Below are 24419 nucleotides of genomic sequence, written 5' to 3' on the forward strand. Positions count from 1 at the left end.
AGCTAGTAGAGCTGATAACCACAACAGGAAATAAAATGATAGGTAAGCTCCAAAGAAAGCATAATGACTACTAATTGCTTTAGAACTACTTATGTGTTCCCCATTAATTACATATCAAAAAACTCACAAATGCTTACACCGATTTTAAGGCTTTTGTAAAAGAGAATTTTTTGACCCACTACAATTTAAGGTTTATCTGTATTTTACATATAAAACTGGAACACTTCATACTTAGGCAATGGCACACTGACCCAAGAAAAGATAACTTTGTCACATTTCTGACTTTTGTGTGATGAGAACATCCTTAGAGTACTTGACGTTCACCGCATTTTAATGGCTGTGATACCAAAGATGTAATTGCTGTCTCCTCCTAGCAGCAGCCTTTATCTTGTTTTAATGTCAAGCTGAACAACACGTTGTGATTATGCAGACAGTGTGACCTCATTCCAAAATTATATCCTGCCACACAGAGGTTAAGAAGTTTTAAAAGAAATGTAACAGATCTTAATTGCTGGTAGTCCAAAAAATTTCCAGAGACTAAATAAAGCTTTCAGATACTTATCACATACTGAACCAAACCCAAAAAAGACAGTAATTTTAGTCACCAATTATGTAAGGCCTAAATCAGAAATGTCAGAGTTATTGTTCAACACCATTCGCTATTTTTCCTTCACATTTTTTAAAAACAATTTCTTTTTTTTTTTTTTGTGCGCGTGTATGTTTTGTTTCCCCCATCAGCTACAGACGGGCACGTATAAAGTCGCACACACACACGGAAGGTCGATCGGCCTCCCTCCCACCTTCCCCTCACTGCGAAGGAACCGCCGGTCACAAAAGGAGCCTGGGGGGAGGCGTATGAGGGGGGCTCTGCAGGCTGCTGTAGGAACCAGCGTCTAAAATAACAAATGCTGGGCCCTTTCACAGAGAAGCTAACTTGTAGGAGTGTGAGGTCTTCTCAAATGCAGTGCAGAGGTATTTCACTGGACTCTTCACCTCCACGCAGCTCTGATCTGAAGGGAAGCCATGTAAGAACAGCAGTCATCAGCAGGAGCCTGTGTGGCAGAGATGCTGCTGCCTAAAAGAAGCTGGTGATGGTACGGGGCAGCAGGAAAAGCAGGCACCTCTCACGCTGGAGGTCTTCCTAGCTCTGGGACTTCCACTGTGCAGCTCTTTAGCTCTCTTCCGTGGAGATGAGCCCAGCTCACGTGAATGGATGTTGCTTTAGGGGTGTCGTTCTCCTCACCATGCACGTGAGACTTGCCCTGATGCTGCAGGAGCTAGGGGTTCACATTAAACCCACGAGTTTCACGTGCAGAGCGGGCTTGGAAAGGACAAAACTGTGACGGTACTTCTCCAGTTGTCTACTGCCATCAGCAGCAGGACGGTCACAGGGAGGGCAGGAGCATGTATCCTGCCCTACGTCCTCGCCGCCACCTCAACTGAACAGCCAGCAGCTCAGGGGCGTGCTGCTCGTCGACAGCTTGTGACAGCTCCGGAATTAACACGCTACAACAGCTCGTTTGTTTGGCTCTGCTTTGATTTGCAAATGCCTGTCCTTCTAGGCAGAGGACATTTTTGCTCATCCGCTTGCTATTTTATAGATTTGTTTCACAAATAGCCACCCCCGGTTTCAGTTCCCCGGCAGTCCGGATCCAGTCTGAGCACCCACGTCTGTAAACGCTCACACTAAACACCATTTACGTTCAGTTCCAGCCTATGCAGGGATCACACATTGAGACCTCTTGCACAAAGAATCCTACTGACGTGTCTGCACTTGAGGAGATAGGTATCTGCCTGACGGTACAGATTTGTGACAGCTGAGTAGAGCTGAAAAAAAGAAGAAATCGAAACTGTGCCAACTACACATCCAGCGTTACCTTCTCCCTCCAGTTATCTTCATTCCACATCTTCTGTCTTAATGTTTCCTGCAGCTGCTCTGTTCTGTTCTGATGAGAAATCAGCATTAACTCCCTAGAAACCACAAAAACTCGTATGTAAATATGTGCTCTGCCCAGATTGGTGGTGTGCCATTTCCTTCAATTAAGGCCTTTGTGGCAAGGGCTCGTCTTTTCTTCTTTGTTTAGTATTCTGTGCAGTAAGCCTAACAATCCTGTCTGGAGCCCAGAGGCACAACCATAATCACTACTTAGTATTTGCATACTGCTGTCACACATTTTTTGAAATTTATGTTTTAAAGAAAATACTCTAGTTGATCATTCTTCCATATATACACATGTAATCCTCAAATATATTCATAATGCTCAAGTCAAATTAAGATTAATACTGACTAACTTTTATAATACTCAGAACAAGTTGTTGTATTTAATGAACTCAGGATATTACTATCGTTATTTAAAAAAAATGTAATAGCCCCTGAATTAAAACCACCAAGTGGTTGCTATTGTTATCGTTACTGTTTGTTATGTTTTGCTTGTAGAACAAAAGCCCCGGAGAGTTTAAATTCGTGTAACTTAGATTATCAGCAATGTACCAACTGGAACAACTCACATAGCTGAGGCTTAAGAAGGGAAATATTCTTAAATTATCGTGTAATATCTTTTCATGCAGGTACTCATGTAGAGTAGATATTGAAACCCTTTAAATGTAAAAATACCTTAATGCCTCTTGTGTACATTACTATCTCAGAAAATCCTTATCTTCTCACATTTCTAAATGTGTTTTCCCAAACCAAACAAATAACCTACTGCCATGTCGTAAGTAAGGGACAGCACTTTCTATTTTGTTAATAAAAGACAAGTTAATTTATCAGTAACTGCAAATGTATTAGCAAGACACTTTTAAATAGTAAAAACAACTCAGTGAATGTTAGGAATAAACCAAATATGTAGATTATACTCAAGGCAATTAAAGAATGTGGATTTAGGTTGATAAGTGGAGAAGTCTAAAACAAAGGCACTCGGATACCACTCCAGGAAGCAACAAGCCTCTGCAGCTCAGTGCTTTATTTTCCCCATCTGAAAAGTAATTACAGGGAAAAGGCTAGCTTTGTCAGCAGCTGAGGACCTTCAGAATGAGATTAGACTGGCAGGAGGCTGTCCATACACTTCACTGAATTCTCAGCCATACCCAGTACCCTGCCATATTGCAGTATTTACAGCATTGTTACCGCTTGCAGGTTGCTAATAACATAAGTTACAAGAATTTAAAGTCTCCAGGGCTTTTGCTCTACAAGCTCACATAACAAATAGCAGCTATAACAACGGCAATAAATAGGTGTTTTGATTAAGCTTGAGCGGGATTGCCCTGGATTGCAAAGCAGGGTTGTTGGGTTTCTTTTTTCCTTTTTTTTTTCTTTCTTTATAGGCATTATTTGTTCTATTCAGCTTTTGTCTATACTCCAATAATTTAAAAACCCCATCCAATGAATTCCAGAGTTCTGGGACAGGGCTCAGGGCTGTTCTGCCTGTAGGAGCAGATGGCCGAGGGCAGGGGCAGGACACAGCTGGGCACGGCACCTCTCTCCCAGTCTGCCCAGTGCCCATCGCCAGGCTCCAGTAACAGCCAGAGGGGTGAGGACCTGACAGAGGAGGAATGCTTAACTGTTTAGAGATTTCCAAGAAGAAAAGCTAGGCTGAGTGTACATAGCGATTATCTGTGGTGACTCAGCTCTGATTACCTTTCTTGCTTCAACATCACCACCTCCTCCTCTTTTTGTCGAAGAACAGCTTTAAGTGTTTCCAGTTCACTTTCTGATCGGCTGGTTCTTCTTTTTAGATCTTCCTCTCTCCTCTCCTTCTCAGCCACCTCTTCCTGTAAATGTTTGCATACTTGTTGGGAAATCAGTAGAGATTCCTCCTTTTCCTTGAGCTCTTTTGTAAGTCTACAGATGAAATGAAAAGAGAAGAGCAGTATCAACATCACAGTTATCACATCCTCACTTACAGACAGAAACTAAGCAGATGAAAAAATTTGTACCCGGAAAAGAAAACGTTAGACAAAAAAAGTATGAATTCTTTATGAAGTTAAATCTAGTGACTTGAACACAAAAATAGAAACAGAAAAGAGAAAAAAAGATTGCATAGAAGCTGCATTAAAACCATAAAATAAAACTTTTGTTCTTATTGCTCAGAAATGTACCTGTCATGAAATACAGTTTCAGCATTTACCTTGACTCAGAAATTCCATTTTCGTATTTCATTTTTTTCAGTTCATTTTGACAGACATCGAGTTCTGTTGATTTCACCCTAAGAAAATGTTTTTTAAAATGTGCATTTGTCCAAAGCAATGACAGCCTTTACTCATGCAATAACCTGAACATCATTAATTAATCTGTTATCTAACTTGCATTTTCTATTTAATTAAAATGCAGATGACAATGACAACAAAAAAAACTCCATTCATTTCAGCTAACATTTTTAAGTAATATAGTTTATACTTGCAGTGTAAACTCAGCCTAACCCAGGATCACAAAAAGTTTATTGTTGCAAACAAGAAAGTGGGAGCTTGCTACACTGATGAATGTTTCAAGCAAGATATGAACGAAAAGGAACAAATAACAATTTAGTATGCAAGATGTCTGGAAACTTTGAAGGTTACTTCTCATTATGTCATCATTTCACCAATTAATAACCATGGTAAAGCCTCATATTTATGCTTAAACAGATATAGAATATGTTATTTTATTAAATTATACCCATATTACATTGAAATTTTAATATTACATTTAGAAACACTGTACTGTTTATTTAACTCTGTTCATGAAATCTTTTTTTGTACATAATACTTTTATTATCATTAAAATACGTTGTTGCTAAGCATTCCAAATATTTGCAACTGTGTTATGATCAGCCCCTGTGAATATAGGGGCTGAGAACAGAGAGTACGCATCATACAAGAATCCTTCTTTGAATTTCAGGAAAACATATAAAAAGATTGATGATAGCTCTGTCTCAAGATTGTCCATGCTCGTGCCCTACCCTCAAGCTTCATATTTGAAGCAGTGACATTTATTTTCACTAGTGTACTGTGCAAGCCAAATTGTTTTCTATGCAAGCACTCTGGATTTTAAATGCGGGAAAGCAATCAGACCCCCAGTGCCCTGGCTTTTAAAGGTGGTGACTGCTCTCACTGAGCCCTGTGTACTTCCAAACCAGAGATCAGCTGCGTTTGAGGGGACCCCGGGGTCCCAAGCTGCTGCTCGGGATCAGGATGCTCTGAGGACGGAGCTCGCAGCGCCCCGTGCCCCAGTGGCCGGCTGCCCCTGCAGTGGGGGGACCTTCCCTTCTCCACTGCTGGGCCTGCAGAAAAGCCTACCCATAAAGCCACCCAGAAGGGAAAATAAAGCAGGGTAATAAAGCAGGTAAGCTCAGTAATTGGTGTGGGTTGGCACAGCCTCGGCTCAGGATTTTGGGTGCCCAGCGCATCTCCTGTGCAAGTCAGTGGAGAACACCTTGGGGCGAGAAGCACAGCAACACCGACACATGGCCCTTGTTGGGCCATTCAAACATTACCCCAGAAGAACAGTGCGTTTAAACAAGGTACATCTCCTTCCTTTGAGGGGGGTCTCCCCTCTCCTCTCCCCTTGATCCGGGGGCTGCAGCAGCCCCAGCAGGAGCAGGCTCGGCCACAGCACTGCGGGTTGCTGGGCTGGGCTGGATCTCGCTGAGCCATCTGCTCTGCGGTGGGGCTCTTTCTTCCTTGGTTAGCTCTGATAAATGTTTGGTGACATGTTCTTTCTTCTCTGATAATTTAGGTTTTGTGTTCTCTTATTTTAAATCATACAACACAGTAAAAGTACAAATCCTAACATACTGGTGCATGAGGAACACTCACAGTAAATTTACATTTGGGGAAAAAAAAAAACTGATTAAATACTAATGTTTCTGATTAACTTTACTGCACCCTTCCCTCCATCCCCAACTTGCAACGTGAAAGACTACTTTCCATGCACATTTTCAGTCCAGAAGTTATGTGGGTTTCACAAACTATCCTACGCATGTGCATTACATGAAGTGTCAGACTGAGCTGGTTTAACCCTCCTCTTTGCTGTGTCCTTAGACACAGCTGGAGAAAGCAAGCCCCGCTTCCTCACAGAGGCACGTTAAATCAGTTAGTTAGAAACACAGACTGTGTAATATAAATATAAAATATTTCCTCTGCTGGCCATAGCCTTCACAGACCACTCGGACAAGCAGCAGAACAGGTCTCTCTGCAGCGGGTGCCCAGCCACAGCTTTATGCACAGTGGCAAAACAAGCAAACAGAAACCTTACATTAGCAGCTTTTTGTAGTGGTCCATTTCCGCTGTTACCTTCTGCAGCTTGAGTCCGGTTGTCTCTACTTGGTTGGTTAAATCTGAAATGGAAACACAGCACTCGTGTCATTCCCTTCTAGGCGCAGCGTGCTTTACGGGCACCCCAGCGGCAGCTTGAGGTGTACCTCTGGCCGGAGAGCCGCCCGTCCCTGTGGGGCCATCCCTGTGCCAAGCAGCTTGGTGATCTGTGATACCTGATTTCTCTCTGCTTGCAAACCATGCAAGCCAGATGCTTTTATTTTCTTGGGAATAACAATTAAGTTCACTGAAAAGGTTGGAGCGCTGCTGCGCTGCTGTACACTTCATTTCAGAACAGCCTTCCAATTTTTATTCATACTTGAGCACTGGCTGGCTTGAATAGCAAGAAGCTGTGTTATTTTTTATTCTCCCAGGAAACATCAAATTCAACTAAATGTAAATACAAATGTGTTCGATCATATACACATTTGTACATAAGGCTGAGAAGAAGCATGGAAGGTGGATAGGAAAATAAGCCACTAATGCTACTTCGTCTAAAATATTGACACTGACTTAGTGCTACTATATATTTTGTCTTACACTCTCTTATCTAAATGTTATCTTTCAGAACACATCACCTATCAGTTTCAAACAGCCACTGCATTTTTTTCAGTACACATCCCAGTCCTTTTCATGTGTATCATTAGATTAACTATCTTTTTTTTTTCTTGAAAAAAAAAAAAAAACTTCCAAAGAAAATACAGTGCAAAGATTAAAGTGCTGTTAAGTATCACTCCTTCTGCACAGGCTCACTTCAGTGAAAAAGTGACAAACTTACTCCTAGCAGACAACATAGCACTTTAATTTATTATCTTCCAGCCCTGTAAGGAGCCCGGGTTCTCCCCAGGCAGGGCTCTGCAGGACAGACGGACGTCAGCTTGCTCTTGTAGCACAGGACCCCAGCACTTTGTTGCCCACACGTAATGAGCATGGGCTATGCAAAAATACAGGAGGGTGAAAACAGAATGAATGTTCTCACCTGTTACAAGTAAGACTGTTCATTTGCTTACAAACGCAAACTAATTTTACAAGCTGATTTATAATCCCATAGTGACATGTATTAGATCGTTTTATCTTTAATAACAAATAGTTCAAACTTCTCAACCTTCGCAAACAGCTCCATGCCAAAGAAATCTCATCTAGAGTTTTGTGTGTGGCACAATATTCCCCATAAAAAATCATAGGCATAGTCGTAACTTCACAATTTAAACCCTATAAACTGACAAAGCACTATGCACTTTAATCTGATTCCCATCTTTATGAACGTAATCTGATTCTCACTTCACCTGAATATGCTCATGAAAAAGGAGAGCAGGCTTTCCAGAAAACACAAGGGTGACCTGAAATTAAAGTTCCCTCTACAGAAAAGGCAGCATTATAAACTACATAGAAAAAAGTGTACGATAGAACAATGCACCAAATCTAGGAATGGAAGAAAACACAAGATTTTCCCTCAAAACGCAACAGCAAGCTAAATGAGTGGACTGCCTCTCTGGAGGCAAACAGCTACATCCACAGTGAAAACTCTGATTTCAAAGCTCTCTCATCCATCCTCCAAGATGCTTTATGTGGTTGAAGTTATCATTTGTGATTTTGGAACTCAATTAATTTTCTTAACTTTTCCTACATGCCTGTTTGAATGGAAATAAGGTTTCTGAAACAAAGGGCTTTTTTTGGTATCAGTCATTTCCAGCTACTACTGGGACAATGGGTAATCCCAGAGTGGGAGTACACACAGGTTCATGCAGTGTAAAGTACGCACTACTAGCACAATGCTTTCCCAAACAATCAGCATTTATAAAGAATTTTTCTTTATAAGAGGGAGTTAAAATTTCTTCTGGTTTGACCAAGCTCCTGCCAAAGTCAGTGGAAGTGAATTACAGAAGCAACTTCTATACCTGCCCCTGAAGACAAAACAGATAAAATATTTTTTGTATAACATACTATTATCACTGTGTTTATACATCTCAAAGACAAAAATACTGACACAGTACTGCTGCATTTATTTTTGCAATTGTTTAGAGGCATTGCCATGTCACTAAATCCTTTAACGTTGAATCAGCTTCTATTCTGATCCATATCAGTGAGATTCCACTGATAATTAAATGAGCAAATGGAAGAGTGTAAGTAGATATTCGGGAAAAAAGAAAAAAAAACCTTTAAATGTTTAAATGTATGAGAACAGATTCATACTGAGCACTGCTGCTCATTGCAAGCCCTGACTAGCAGAAGCCAACAGATCTGGACTTTGTAGGTCCTCCTGGAGTTACTCGATTCATTTATTTTAGCACACAGGGGATGCTGATAGCTCTCCACTGTGCCCATGGTGAGCTGCCTCAGACGTGATGTCATCTCAGTTTGTTTTTTGTCTCCTTGAAACAATTCAACCATGGAAGATGAGACACAACAGAAAATGCAATTTTTGAACAGATTGGAAAGAACAGTTTTCATGAGAAAATTTTAAAAGCGTATTTAATCATCCTGTATATCTTAGATCAGCATCACACAGATAAATAGTATGTATAGATACCCCCACAGAGAACTACACATAGTAAGAAAGAAACAACATGCCATGAGAACAGTCAATTGGAGGGAAGGTCTAAAATTATTCACTCCCAGTCATTGTTTTTTCTTATGTTTGCAACACAGCTGTAGGAATTTCCTTCCTTCTGCAGTGTATTAAACATTTTAAACTTACTAATAATTTGGATTAAGGGAATTGAGACAGCAATATTACTACTAAAAAAAACAACCAACACCTTATAATTACAAACAAAACAAAACAAAAAAAACAACAGCAAAAGAAAGAGAATTCAAAGCTTAAGACCACTGCTCTAAATATTCTGTTGCAATGTCTAGTTGACAAATGTGAAATAAGTTCCTTATGTTTGAACAGAGCAAATGTTTGCTGGTTTTTAATACAGACATTATTGATCACAGATATTCACAAACCCCTTGCACAGAATCATACAAGACATAAAAACTTGTCTGGAAATCAGGGCTTCCTAGAAATACCTAAATTTTTTACATTATTGGCTTTCCAACAATTTCTGGCATCCGTTGTTCAAGGGATATATTTGAGAGGGTTTGGAGCTGGGAACGGCACTGATGGACCATTTCCAGGTGAATCACCACCACCTCACCTCTTTGGCAGTCCTCAGAAAGCTGCCAGCAGAGCAAAGGACCTTTCGGCACCCAGCGGACATGGGAGGTCTCCCTCGCTCAGCAAGGCATGCTCAAGTACGCAGCTTGCTATGAGTTACTGCCAACATTCGCATTTCCATCAAACTCCATACAACTCAATTTCTTTTTTCCCATTTCATAAAATATGTAAATGAGAATTTATTTGTATTAAAGCTTCAGTGACTAGAGAGTACTTATCGTTTACATTAAACTTTCAGAAGCCCGCAGGACCAAAAGGAGCAGCTAGGTACAGCTCAACCTGAGAACACCATTCCTTGGCACTTTGACTAGCAGGAAGCCTCAGAAACCCATGGAGACAGACTCTCCTCATGACATAGGAAGAAGATATTTCTAGCTTTGTGGTGAGGCCTGTTTTCCCATGACATTATTGAAAAGAAGTGGAAAACGAGAAGGTCTGGCAGCAGTTACACTAAGCCTCACACATACATCAAGCTAAGGTCTGGCAGCAGTTAACTCCATTTGCGCTCCATCCCACGCGGCCTCCTCACCCCCGCGTCCCAGTCCCTGCTGCTTCTCCAGACAAGCAGAGTAGTTCTGTGTGGGCGCAGCAGCGAGAGCAGCAAGGGCCCACGCGGTTCCGCTTCTGTGGGCATGCAGTTGGCTGGGGGGAGGCCGAAGCCTCTCAGGATACCGTACGTACACGTCCCAAAACACTGCTCTGAGCAGCAGCAGACACAGAGCATGTTCACACCATAAAACACAGCGCGGCGCGGCAGCAGCCCGGCTGGGAGAGCTCGAGGCGAGGAAGAAACAGTCGGTCGCCTCTTTGAAGAGGCATTCCTCACACAGCTCTTTGCCGGCCCCCCTGCTTGGTGGCAGTAATCCTATTTAACAGCACACGCAACCCTGCTCAAACCGTTCAGCTAAAACCTGGTTCAACGTATTTTCATCTGTACTCCGCAGCCCTCCTTACCATGCTATGACTGCATGCTTTCGTGTTAAGCAATCGGTGGCTTTGCAGGCATTAGGAAGGAATTTTCCTGAAAAAATCATATTGTTTCAGACACTACAGTTTCTCGGTATTCCACGTAGCATCACTTTTAAGCTGGGCATGACCAAGGACGAGCACTCAGCAATTAGAAACAACTGAAGACTGTTGACCCGGACTCTTCGCAGGAAGAAGATACGGAGGCTGGTACCTCCTCTTTTCCTGCTTAGACTAGGGGACAGCTGATGGAAGGCTTCTGAAGCTCTTCCGCGGAGCTGCTCTCAACACTGCCCCAAGTATGACAGTACGGGTGCAGGGCCATGACAAATGGTGAGGACAGCATAACTGCTTGTCAGCAACACTGGGAACCAATGGTTTATAATCTCACAACGCCCTCTTACTGTTCCAGTTTTCTGCCTGGCAGGCCAACCATATTTTCCCTCAGTTCCCAGTCACTGAGCATCCAGGCTTGCTGTTGAACAGCACCCCTAGAGATAAATCACCAACAACGCACTGCTATTCAGAAATTGTGTTTGTGTGACAGTGTTCTTGCCAAAACTTCCTCTCAGCTGTTTTAAAAATGTCTATGACGAAACCCCCATTGTAATCAGCCATGCAAGTCATGCAGTCACTGAGTTATAACCCAAGTTCTGCTGTCTGCACCAAGAACTGCACAACAGGCCCCGGGCCAGGCCGCGACATGTCGGCTCTCCGCTGGCACCGTGGCCTTCTGCAAGGATGGAACGTCATGGCCAAGTACATGAAGGACAGATTAGACCACCTGCAGTTACTTTCATTTACTTTATTTTCTTCAACTGGGCATTCTGTTGTAATGTATTGTTCTGTACACTTCTCCAAAGCTACATAATTCAACTTTAATTTCCTGTCATTCATCCTGACGTTGGCTTAAGAAGCAAATGGCTCTGGATGCCTACAGAAAAAGGGGAAACTTTGGCTTCAAACACCAAGCAGATGTTAAGACAGAACATGTGGGAATGATCTAAAATTCACAACAACAAACTCTGCTGCAATGTGACTGCTTTATTAAAACAGATTAAGTAAAGATCGAATTATTGTAAATCAACAACACAAAAAGGAGAGAGCCCTTTGCCTTTCTTTGCATGGGGATGGCTGCTACAGAGCAGCTTTTCATAAACATCTGATTTCGATGATTATTTTTTTTTAATTCTGTGATTATAGAAGATTTTGAGCAATTATAAACAACTGTTTTTTGTGTGTGTTTTTCCCCCCCTCTTCCTAGATGTGAGAGTATGAACACAAGTTGAGAAAAAAGGAAAAGGATAATGCTTATTTTGGTTCTGGTACTTTGGGTGGTCTTTCAGCTCTGTTTCTTCTTGTACTCAATTTGTTTAGAGAAGTTTTCGTAATGACTGAGCATTGGGCAGGAGTTTCTCATGAGGGAATAGATGGATTCAATTATACAGCTGGTTTCTGCAAGTCTTCTCTAGAGAGAGTTCCCACCAAAGTCAACAGGAGCTGTTAGTAGAAAGTCTGAGGGACCAGACCCACACCCACAGGGACTACGTAACACAGTCTTCTACCAAGTTTGAAGGACACAGGAAAACTGAGGAAACTAGTAAGTGGAATAGTAACACAAATGGAAACTTCAGCTGAAAACTTACTGAATAAAGAAAACACTATATTCAAATACTTCTGTAAAAGCATTCTCCAGCAATGAAAATAAAGCTTATTGTAAAACACAGAACAAAAAGCATTCCTGCTTTGTAATATTGATACTCGTTTTAAAGTTTTAAGTAGCATCACATTTTGAAGAATCTTCAGTCCAAATACATCTCAGTATTGTTTGTGTTTATCATTATCTATCTTTGTGATTCACATTACATCTTACCATAGACACAAATCTTAGTTCCAGAGTAATTTTTCATAACATCGAAAGCAGTTTGGTGTTCTGAATTCTTAGGTGTATACTAGCCACCTTCCAGACACTGACCAGCATACTCCAGGAAGCAAAGAAAAGACAGCTTTTACTGGCTAGTAGGTGAAACCTTAGAAAATAGTTTGATTGTTCTTACTGTCATTAGTCCCTACTTTTAAAGAACAGGTAGCATTTGTTCTGTTCCATTTTTATTTTTATTTTTAAACTAGTCATTACAGGAGGGGAAAAAAGACTCGGAAATTCAGTGTAGCAACTCTTTTGACCAAGATAAAACTTCACTATTTATCAGAGAAGAACTAACCTTTTAACAAAACTTTACTCTTTTTAATGAACATTTCTTTCAAAAATGTAACAATTAGAGAATTTCTTTGTGACTAGATGCCTATTTCATGAAATAACAGAGCAAGGGAGGTTCTTTGAGGTCCATCCTTGAGGCCAGCTGTGGCTCTTGAACCTTTTCGTTCTCTGACAGCAGAGGTTTTCAGTCAACAATAACCTTTCAGGCAGCACGTGCAGCCAGCCCTGCCTTCAAACAGATACAAAAGGTGGATGAGAGGAAAGGGTGCCTCACCTCCACCTCTGTATCTTAGCAGTATCATATTCTCCATGAGGGGAGGCTCTGCTGTGATACAGACAGAGACCGAGGAGGCACAGCATGGAAGATACACAAAGAAAAGGCATCTTGAAGAACCACAGCTGGTCGCTGTTTCCTCCTGTTTGGGCAGATTCTAAGATATACAGTCCACAGTTGAGAACATAGAGCATGAAGTCTGCCTGGTTTAAGAAATTGGGTTTAAGTAAATGGGTTTAAGAAATTTAGCCACCCAGTTTGAGTCCTTTCCAGATGCCCAGCCAATGGCACGGTGTTCAGTGAAGGTTCCAGTTTCTGGTTCACAAATAGCAACAACTAGTAAAGTCTTCAGAGGAAAAAAAAAATGGAAAGGAAGAAAGAAAGAAAGAAACAACAAGACAACCACCCATTGTGAACTACACCCACGTTGGGTAAGCAGCCACTCTGGAAGCCATCAATTTTCCGGCTAATTTGTAACAGATTCACAATGATATCAGTTCAGAAGCATGCATGATGAAGCTATGTAATTTTCTACTTTTCCTGCAAATCCTACTAAAAAAAAAATCCAGGATACTTTCTGAAAACTTTGGTTTCATCTAAATAAAAGCACAGTGTCCTCTGCACACGTAAGAAAAGGAAGACTACCTGCCAGTAATTCAGAGTTTCTGGAGAGGCCCCCGGGCACTGCACAGTCCCATTGCCGTAGACACGCAGACCCCAGGGACGGCTGGAGCCCCTTCTGCCGTAGCAGCACCAGCTCAGCTCAGGGGCTGGCGGGCAGAAACTCACAGCTCAGTTCTACCTCAGTGCTGGTCACGGTATGAATGTGCCCCATACCACCTAGTCTCTGGTCTAAAATGACTGTGCCTACCTAAGAATAAATGCATGCCTACAAAGTTTTTCTGCTCCCAGTTTCAGAAATACAGCCCCTTTCCCACTGCCCGTCTGGGAACAGACAATTTGTACCAAAACAAGTGCAACTGCCACTTTTCACCACATCACTGCACTACGGTACATAAAAACAGCACAGGGAAAAGCTAGTTTTGTTTTCCCTTCATCTAAGCTTGCTTTGGGGAAAAAACTGGCAGATATTTTGGTTTAAAGACAACAAGCTCTGACTCATTATACTGGTCACCGATGAGAAAGACCTGCTGGGGCAGCCCCCTTCAAGCTCCCTGAGAAGCGGAAAGGCTGTGTAGGCTGCACATGTTGCCCTCGAGTCCTGCTGACCAGAAATACCCACACACGTACCAGCAGCAAGGTGCAGGTATCGCAGACTGAAGTATTTTTGTTTCTACCAAGCTTCATGATGTTCTCAGTGTGACTCAGCCAGGCTCAGCCTGGGAGGGACCTCTGGAGGCTGCTGGTGCAGCCTGCTGCTGACAAAACCAGCAGAGATGACCTGCGGGTTTATCCAGCCAAGTCTTGCAGAGCTCTGGGGATGGAGGCTCCCCCAGCCCCCTGGCAGCCTCTGCCCGTGCTGTGCTGTGCTGGGCCGACAAGGCTGCTCCTGACGTCCAGCCTGAAGCCCCAGGCTGCAGCCGATGTCCCTTGCCTTACTGTACGCCCCTTTCTACTCTCCTACCTCCCCTTTGGGCACTTACAGATGGCTGCTGGGACAAGCCCAGCTCTCACCACGATACCACGATATGGCTTCCGTTGTCCAATTAATCTCATTTTAGGAATAATCTGTTTCAGAGACTTGGCCCAAATCCTCTTGAACACAAGTACTCCGTGAGCCACTCCCTGGGCTGTCTGAGACCAAGATAATATTTGTTGTGCTGGGGACTGACTGAAACCTCCCCGAGGGTGCTGGCTGTGAGAAACGTCCCTCATTGGGAGCAGAGAGCAGCAGTCAGCTCTCAGGCACAGACTGGATCGGGTGGAACAGGAGCTCAAACGCAGGGTCAGGAAACACTGGGCAGTTGAGCCGGGAAGGCAGGAGCTGGCAATGGAGAAAGTGGTTGAGACTGGCCCGTGGCTGGAGCCCAGCTCCTGCCGCTGAATTCCTCCGGTGTTCTGGGGAAGGGAGGCGGCAGATTTTCTTCAGCAACAAACAGAATCACACCGAACTACTTGAATTGATCACCAGTTCTGCATTCTGTAGCAACCTACTACGCCCCGAATATTGGCCGATCACTTGTGTCAAAAAGGGTAAAATACTTAATTTTTCTTAGAATATTAATGGTAGAGCAAATCAGGATGTACACTTTACAGATATTTTAAGTACATTTATTTAATGCACACAGTAGAGAAGCTGTGAGATAAATATAAAATACATGCATGAAAAATTACCGTCAGACTAATTCGCCCCGCTTTATATTTTTTAAGGAAACTAGAGAAGAGAATTAAATACTCAAAGTTCTTGCCTGCACAGAACAGAACTATTTGCTTTTATTTATAGTATTTCATGTACTATGTTCTCTGAAAAAATTATTTTTTTGTATGGATGATAAAGTACTTTGCCTTACAGATTCACAAGCACAAACCTGTCTGGAAAGAGCGAAGGGACGGGCTCCAGCCATATAGATTGACATCCCTTCTGGGGGCCAGTGCCACCGGGAAGGCTCTAAATCACTAAAAGCTGCCAGGAACCGGGAGGATGTGCCAGAAGAGGAGTGCCTGGTTCTTATCTGCCTACGCACATGTTACTGACCACTGCCAGGAGCGGGCTTTCTGGACCTCTGATCTGAACTAGCACATCAGCTCTTTCATGTTCGCATATAAAACAAGCGTAAAGTAAGCAAGAGAAGGGACCAGATTCTCATTTTTTCAATGTACAAATATAGCATCCCTCAGTGCCCTGAAAAGAACAAACCACAAATGCGGTGGCAGTCTCTTCCAAGACCTTCTGATGTGCTTATTTCCAGAGACAATGCTATCACAACACGCCCTGCTCCCTCTCCGTCCCGCTCCACAGGACACATTAACCAGTGTTACATCAGACGCTTCTGGAGTCAGACACTGCCTAGATGGTATTTGCTGAACGTCTCAAAAGATTTGGCCCTTAACCCCAAGTTTCTGCATACATTCCTGCCCTTTCAAACCCGAAGTAATTGGGTGCAAGTCAGAATTGTTCCCACAGACCTTCTCCTATGTCTCAAAATTGAGTCTAAACACTGAGTTACTTACCTATTGGCTAGGAGAACTGAAGGTAAGAAGAGTTCTGACACTAATTCCTTGGAGACAAATATTTTTGTCAGTGCTTAGGCCAAGCAGATGAAACAAAATATGATCAATAGATTTCCTTCAATGAGGATTCCTGCTTTTCCTGAAGCAGGAGTGAAGAGCGGCCCTTCTTCCTCAAGGAAATCACGCTCCAACACAGCACTATCCAGGCACCTCTCTGGAGAGAAGAGGATGCTGTTCCTTCCATCACAGTCATGTATTTCCTCTTCCATTTCAAAAGGCTGCTGAAAAGCACTAATGAGCCATTGCTTGGTCTAACCAGTTTGTCACAGCCTGTTCAAACACCAAACTGCATTCCCCAGCTCCGGCCCTTCAAATTCTTAGTATCGCAGCTGGAATCGACAGAAAATTATTTCAACAGTACTTGTGGCATGAATAGGGGATACTTGAACTGCAGCCTACCTAAAACTACAGGAAACTATTCTCTCTTTGGATTTTCAAAGCAGTCTTTAAAGTGCTGTTAGAGACACTTCATGTACATGAAAATACCACTCCTCCTTTCCATGAAGAGTGTTAACATTCCCCACTTAAACTTCCCAGCTACTCCTACAGCTGCCTGCATTTTTCTATCATCTCTCATTAGTCTATTATGTCAGCAGACCACTGCTAAGTTTATATTTAGTAACTTAAATAGACTATCAAGCAGTAGCATCAAAAGCCTTAAAAGACAGATTTCATGTGCATAGCCAGCAATTTAAATCCATACAGAGGTAAATCTGCAACTATAAATAGGTTATGCAATGACTTTGTGAAGAAAAAATATTCTATATCTATGATTAAGTGAAGGAAAGGATTAGGCTAGCAATAAAAATGACAGCAGGGATATTAGCTCCTATCTTTTAGGAGCATGTGCTATTGCAGCTCCTCCACTGCTCCCAAGCCCAGGAATATAGGCAATGACACTATCACAAGGCATTATCTTTTTTTTTTTTTTTTTTCAGTCTATTTGATTAGACAATTATTCACCAGACTTTGCCCTTAGCTGAGAATTCTTCAGGACCTGTCATCTCTAGCTAACCAGATGATGCATCATGACTCTGAAAAGTGGTATGAGATCAGCAATCGAATCACCTCTTCAGCAAAATATAACTCATGAAGGTAATTTTCATAAAGTCACGAGAAGCAGGAGAACCAAGAAACAATAGTAGAAACTACGGTTTAGTTTCAGCTCTTGCAAATGACTGCTATCATACGAAACATGCAATAATTTACAATTCACCAAAAATATACAAAACAAGAATCCTCATAATGTTGGTTGTAGAAATGAAAATCCTTTCAAAACACATAATATATCCAGGTGGTTTTGTGTTTTTTTTTTTGTTTGTTTGTTTGTTTGTAGCACAGAACTACTTCAGTACTGAACCAAAAAGGGATATTAGCTTCAATAGTTTGTGGGAAAAAAAAAGAAAAAGAGAAAAAGAAAACCAAAAGCCATGGGCCCTCTATATCAGACTGATTTCATACACACTGACTACATGGTGTAAACCTACTAACTGGAATTGATTTTCACTAAGATCAAGTGAGACAATAAAAATGTGTTGTTTGTTCCTACTAGTTTATTTTAATACAATGGTAAGATATATTTGATTTTTGTTTCGTGAATAAAATCATGCTTTCTATTTCAAGAAGAAAGAGAAATAGATTTTTATCATCACCGAGTCATCCAGCTTTATTACCCCTATCCAGTAATGTGCTCTATGTAGACAGACCACTTCAGCTGTGTATGGATTTGTGGTTTACTGATCAATTCAGAAAGCGAGGAACAAAAATGCCTGAGCTAGCAGTCTTTTTGCCTTGAAAACTCCTGGATATCCACATTTTATTGCTTATTAATAACTGGTTTATTAAGTAACTGATATATTTTGTTACTAATAACAATTAAAAAGAATGCCTCACTTAACACATTGACTTGCTTAGCTGGGATTTTAGCTCATTAATACTTTGCAGTATGAATATTCTGTATGAATTCCACATATGACATTGTATTTATGTTTTCTCCAGAAAACGTCTGCTATTTCAAGTTTGTATCATACATAGTTTGAAAACGAAACCTGACATAGGCAAAATAAGTAAATAGTGAGTCAAACAGCACAGCAATACGAGCAGCGGTCACAGTGACCCTTTTGCTCAAGTGTTATGCTGCTGAGATGCTGGAGAATCCGAAGTCGCACTAACCGCTGAGATAACTTTAAAGTGAACCCACTACGTGCCCTTCCTTTGTTAGCCCCTCTTCTCTGAAAGCACACTCAGAAAGAGAGTGAGCAGGAGAGATCACATGACAGTGCACTTTCCAGGCTTCTTGAGAGAAGAAGTACCTCTGTACAGCACTAAGTTTTCAAGGTTCCTTATTTACACAAACAAGCAGCTTCTAAAATATTCTTTTGAAGTAGGCAAGAAGAAAAAAAAACAAAAACAGTTGCTTTATTTTTATCACAAAAATTTGGGTGGCAGTTCTTAGTTATGTCTCCTATCAATGTTAACTGTGGAAAAGTTTTAATGAAGATGTAAACATGGATAAAACTTTTTCAAAATATTCTAACATTTCAGGCTTTTTCTTTCAAGGGTTATGTGTTTACTTTCACTGGTATTACACCGAAGTGAGAAATGATAACTTAGTTCAATAAATCCCAGTCTGTCTCTCATCAAAACCAGAAATCTCTAGCAGCCTATACTAAGCGTTGACTTCCACGAGCAGTGTAACTGGTGAGAGATTAATCATAAATGTCCTCTCCACATTAACTTGGAGAAGGGGTCTGGATGAAAGGAATCATTTTCTTTTTTGTGGGGAGGAGCTCAGGGAAAGTTAATGGTAAGTTTACATTCTGCCCCGAGACGCAATACCCACCGCCTGGGCGGCTGATTAAGATGTCTTTACTCTGCAATTTCCTACAGAGGTCAACAACTTATTTGAAGATTTCCAAATCTTGTTAATAAAGCTTGGAAGAAAATTCAGTGAGCATTCCTTATTGCCGGAGGTGCCCAGAGGCAGGATGGAAGACATAAAGGCCAAAGGAGGCATGCTCACAAGCTCCACTACACGGTACCAATTACAGTCGCTGCCAGGCAGCCATCAGACGGGGATTCAACTCCATCATTAAAGAAACCACAATGTGCAACTCCTTAAATGACAAATATGGAACATGAAACTCAAAAACATAGAAACGAAATCCACCGGCAGTGCTGATACAGGTATAAATCTACGGGATGTATGGGGACAGAATAAAAATTTTCATCAGAAGCAGGCAAAGGGGGCATTTTCCATCAGCTTTTCACTTGGTAGAACGTGATCAGCTCCCGGTGATGGGCTGCAGGTGGAAGGCAGCGGTGTGTCCGGACGGTGAAGCCCGGGCAGGGACAGGGGCTGGCTTGCAGCCCCGCTGCTGTCGGTGTCTTGGATCTGCTCCAGTGAAACTCCAGCCACCAGTGAAAGCCTGCTCTGTGTGTTCCCCTCCCTGCTGCCCTCCCTCGCGCGACTCACTGGCAATAGAGGAACGGAAACTAAAATCTGAAGTCTCTGTGAAGTGCGTGGGGGCTGTTACTCAGCTGAGGATATACGATGCAACAGAACATGTCAGCCGTCAGGTTCAGCTGGAACTAGGCCAGCGGGAAAAAGGAAAAGCTCTTTCACTTTTCCTCCTGTACCTGCTGTGTTAAACCACACAGCATCTGGTAGCTGTTTCCTCCCTGCACGACACGAAGCCTGGGGAAGTGGCATTTCAGCTGCTTGACATGTCCTGCTGAGAGCACCCTCCTCCCAGGCACCACGCAGCACGGCTATCCTACTCAGAGCAACTTACTTCTTTTAGGACACGGCTCCAGTTTCCTTCTATGAACTGCATTCCCTGCAGTGACCACAGATCCGGGGATGACTCAGAAGGAGAGCAGGGCAGTAGACTGCAGGTCTCAAGTCAAAAGGGAAATGGCTCTGACCATGCTGCCTCACTGAGCAACCCAAGCGTACAGTCTAGGATGCATGCAAGATACGCACAAACCCTGCATTACTGACTGTGGTAAGTGCTGGAATTGAACAAAAAATTAATACCAGATGGCTTTTTCATGCTTGATAACTACACATTACCAAACAGTCGCTCAGGACATAGCAGCATACTGTTTTCTTGCTGCGAGATCAAAGAATCCAGCTACTCAAGACCTGCATCCCACTGCTCAGCGTGCGCTCCCTGGCTTACTGACAGGACAGTTCCCTGGCCTCCCCATCACAACGCCCTAACCTCTTCACTCCTGCTCCTCGCTGGTCTCCACCACATCCCTCCTTGCTTTCTGTCCCACTGCCCAGCACCATGGTGACATGTAACGCGTGGGAAAGCATTGCTCAGCCCGGTGTTCTGGAGCCAGAACACCAGAGTTTGGCCACCACAGTAACAAATAGATATTTAATGCTTTCAGAGGCTTAGACATCAGTTCAACATGGCCCTCTGCATCAAGAATACTGTCAACCCCACCAACTCAAAGTCCTTCCTCAAGGAACAGAAGGTCCAAGGGTTTTTCAACAAAGTTTTTGCATAGTAAGATTGAAACATAAAATCCAGTGACATTTCCACCCATCTTACCCTTGTTGAAGCTATGCCCATTTTGTGTAACTACCATTCAAAAATCAATGATTAGTTAAGTTTGGTAATATTCTAAGCAACTGAAAACAATGATGTTTTATTAGCAATTGTTGAGCAATCTTGGTAGACTTATACAACAATACTTAAAGAAAAAGAAAGAAAGAAAGAAAGAAGATCCACAGAGTACAATGGGGCCTCTAGAACAGAAACTTCTTTGTAAGCTTAAGGATTTTTTTTTCAGCACAAGTAGAGGTGCCCTGTGTGAGCTAGTCTGAACCTGCTCATGATGTGGCATACGTATACTACAGTTAACGTACTATGTTATGCATATTAAAGACAAAAAACTAGAACATAACTATAACTGCTTGGTGTGATGTTATGGTGCAGTGTACTAACTTAAGGAACTAACTTCAGATTTTCAAGAGTATGGGTCATAAAGCCATGCAAGTATCACAAAAATATATTACACACTGGTTAACCTAAAAGAAGTTGACTGTGAACAACTCTCTCTCATTTTCTAACACAAGAATAAGGCAATTCTCCATGGAGTTAAAATGTGGGGAAAGCTAAGCAAGAAAATGTATTTTTCCAGTGCATGTAAACAAACTATGGAACTCTTTATTTACAGGAACCTGTGAAGTTCACAGCTTTACAAAACTGAAAGGGGAACTCTAATGATAACCCTGTGTAATTTTCATACCAGAGTAAATGTGACGATACACCTTATGTAAAGATATTAAGCCACATATTTCAAAGCTTAACAGATTGTCTTATTAGATTCAATGACCTCCTAGATCAGGATGAGACACGTAAGGATGACAGATTATTTCATAACTGCTGTTGTAGAGTTCCTGTACCTTCCTTTGAACCACGCCATTTTCAGTGGTGAGGACAGGATACTGAATTAAACAGGCTTTAGACTTCCTCCATCAGCAGCGAGTGCCGACACTCCAGCTCCCAAGAATGCATGTGAACTGCCGCTGAAATCACCAAGCTCCCACATGCTCACATACAGCCACTTCACTCAGCAATGTGTGAGATTATCTGAGATATATCGAATGTGGCACCGTATATAAGGCAAAATCTTCAGCCCTGAGCAGTGTAAGCAGGAGTGTTCTCAGTGCTTACTCTGAGGAAGGAACTACAACGGGCTGCACAGCTCCAGTGGCAATTTAACTTGTGCCGCCCACGAGTTTCTTATTTCATACAGAGAATTAAAAGGCATTTTAACACAAATGGAATGTCAAAGTGCACTTGAGAAGGAGCTATTTCTGCACTGAGATTATTTTATTTCAACTAATTTTTGCACCTGAAAAATGCATGTCAAACGTAATTATGTTTTCCTCAAGGCAGTCAGTTAGTACACCCACTCAGGTTTCTAGAGAAAGACAAGTAATAAACGGTCTGTAACTGCTTTACGAGGTACCGTTATTTGTGCTTATTTATACAAAGTTAGGGGATAAGTTATTCCTAAAAAGGAAGTGAAAATAAGTTTGCTGGTTATATTGAGCACAGAAGAAAATCAGGTATTAGGGCAAAACAAGCCTTCTGTATCCACTGCTACTTAGAAAACACAACAATGTGACCAAAATATGACAATACTCAACCAGGTAGCAACCAGGTAGCAACCAGGGACCAAAGCACTGGTGCACAGATTCTGTACAGAGTACTGGGGCCAACCATCCTCAAGCTGACTTGCAAATAACTGCAATTTCTCAGCACTTCCAGTAGAACACCCAGACTGCTGTACTAATGAACTTTAGGACATTTTCCTTACATGGCACAAGACCACACTAAGGACCAAACAAACCTTCCATCTGTGCTACCCTTTTAGAAGAGAAAGAAAAGCTTAATCAACTTAATAAATCACTGCTCTAAGTCTTATTGCAGGATCTGCAACTCTTGTGCTATTTTTGAGCCAGTCACCTTGGCTATCTTTTCAGTGATACTGCCTGCTCGAGCAATTTCCAGTACAGCAAAAGCCTCCAAGCTCAATCTCTGTGGTTACTTCAGAGTATATAAGGACAGAAAAACATATTAAGAAAAAAAAAAAAAAGAATATTCTAAAGTATACAACTTCCAAGTTTTAGACTGTGGTTTTGTAATAGTCAAACCTGGCAGCTAGACATGTACACAGATTATTTTGATAAAACATAAATCTCTTAATGGAGAAGAAACACACTTGTCTCTTCTACAGAAATGAATGCATTTTGAGCACCTTTTTCAAAACAGTTTCAAGTAGAACATAAGGAGTCACAGGCGACCTTATGCTCTTGGGGCAAGCAACTTGATTTGGTAAACCTGTGCAATTACTTAATGCCTTCAATTCTATCTTATTAAGTGATGTTATCTTGAACTTACTTCGGGTTTTGGTTTATTTATTTTTTTAAACCTAGGCACTTATCTCAGACATATTATATTATATATATATGCATGTGTACAGATAATATCGGTTACTTTTCTTGAAAAAAACAACACAGCAATTACCATCTATGCACTCCCAGTATTTTATTTCATGCTTTCTTCAAATCTCACCTAGTGATTTTACACAGAAGCCAGAAAAAAAGGTACACATTTTCTGAGATGTGTTCACTGTGTTCAAGATTCTCTCGAAAAATGAAATTGAAATAAAATTGATGCCTTTCTTCCAATCTAATTAGATCTTCAGAATGAGCTACTGTGACTAATTACTGACAATTAAACACTTTTAAGGCAGCCCTCCCCCCAGATCCTGCCTGCCAGAGTTTACTCTGAACAGAGGATTAAGAAACAGGATGTAGCTATGATCAGACAATGAGCCTACCAGAAAACGTCACGGACAAGATCTTGAGACACTGGATCACTACGTTCACTTCAGTAGCTCCCCAAGAAAAACCAGACAAAACAGCACACTGTGAACAGTCCACAGAGAAGAAGCTTCTCAGAGCCAAGTCTAACTGATTTTGTACTCATTTAAAGTCAGTTCTGTGAATAAATACCACAAAAAAGGAAGATATATAAAGTTTATTTCTTGTGTGGATGGTGCCTGGAGAAGGCTGTACAGTTACCTGCTCATATCTGCTCAGATATCTGCTCATATCTGGCATTCAAATCTGGAGCTTTCCTATCAGTATCGTTATCCAGTGACAGAAATGAAGACTGCCCTCAGCAATCTGGATTGATAACTCATTGGGTGATGAGTCCTCCACAGTCACTGCGGTCTTCCCCTCTTCAGTTTCACGTTTGATATTATCACTGCTATCGAAGGATCAGTGAAATTCCTTTATCATGACTAGCACTGAGAGCTACTGCTTTAGACTTGAAATTACATACTGTGCATAAGGCAGCGAGGTAATTACAGTGCCAATTTGATGACTCAAAGCCATGTGTGGAACAGCACAACCTCTGTACGTTCTGAGTGTCTTAAAATGTCTCTGAGCCAGCACCACAAATACAATACTGCTTTATAAAGACAACAGATTCAAGAGATACTAACATAAATACACAATAATCTTCTTGTAACGAGTCATTGTCTCATCAAAGCTCGCAAGATGCTATAATTCCAAGTGCTACCACTTCTCTTACAGTTTTCAAGAGGACTCTTCATTCTTGAGACAAACTATCAAGGGCAAATCATTAGACAGATTCAAGTTCAATAAATCTAGGGGAAAAGAGACTGGCTTAGGCTAACGTTTATCAGTTCTGATGCTGATAGATCAGTTTGGCCTTCCCAATCAAAATGAGAGCACCTCTTTTGATTTTAATCTCAGA

The 24419-nt window shown here is 41.7% G+C and overlaps 1 protein-coding gene across 2 annotated transcripts in view; it reads right to left on the bottom strand.

The window, feature by feature from the left end:
- LEKR1 (leucine, glutamate and lysine rich 1) overlaps positions 1–24419 on the bottom strand; it is a 55404-nt gene that overhangs the window by 8642 nt on the left and 22343 nt on the right. Inside the window, exons 6-9 of one of the 2 annotated variants that reach the window (XM_040566993.1) lie at positions 6233–6314; positions 4128–4205; positions 3638–3841; positions 1878–1971 (exon numbers count right to left, since the gene is read on the bottom strand). In XM_040566993.1, coding sequence (XP_040422927.1) covers positions 1878–1971; positions 3638–3841; positions 4128–4205; positions 6233–6314 — 458 coding nt within the window. The remainder of the gene's footprint in view (positions 1–1877; positions 1972–3637; positions 3842–4127; positions 4206–6232; positions 6315–24419) is intronic. The other variant, XM_040566994.1, reaches the window with a different exon arrangement.

The sequence above is a fragment of the Cygnus olor genome, chromosome 9 (assembly GCF_009769625.2).
Source record: "Cygnus olor isolate bCygOlo1 chromosome 9, bCygOlo1.pri.v2, whole genome shotgun sequence".
Taxonomy (NCBI): Eukaryota; Metazoa; Chordata; class Aves; order Anseriformes; family Anatidae; genus Cygnus; species Cygnus olor.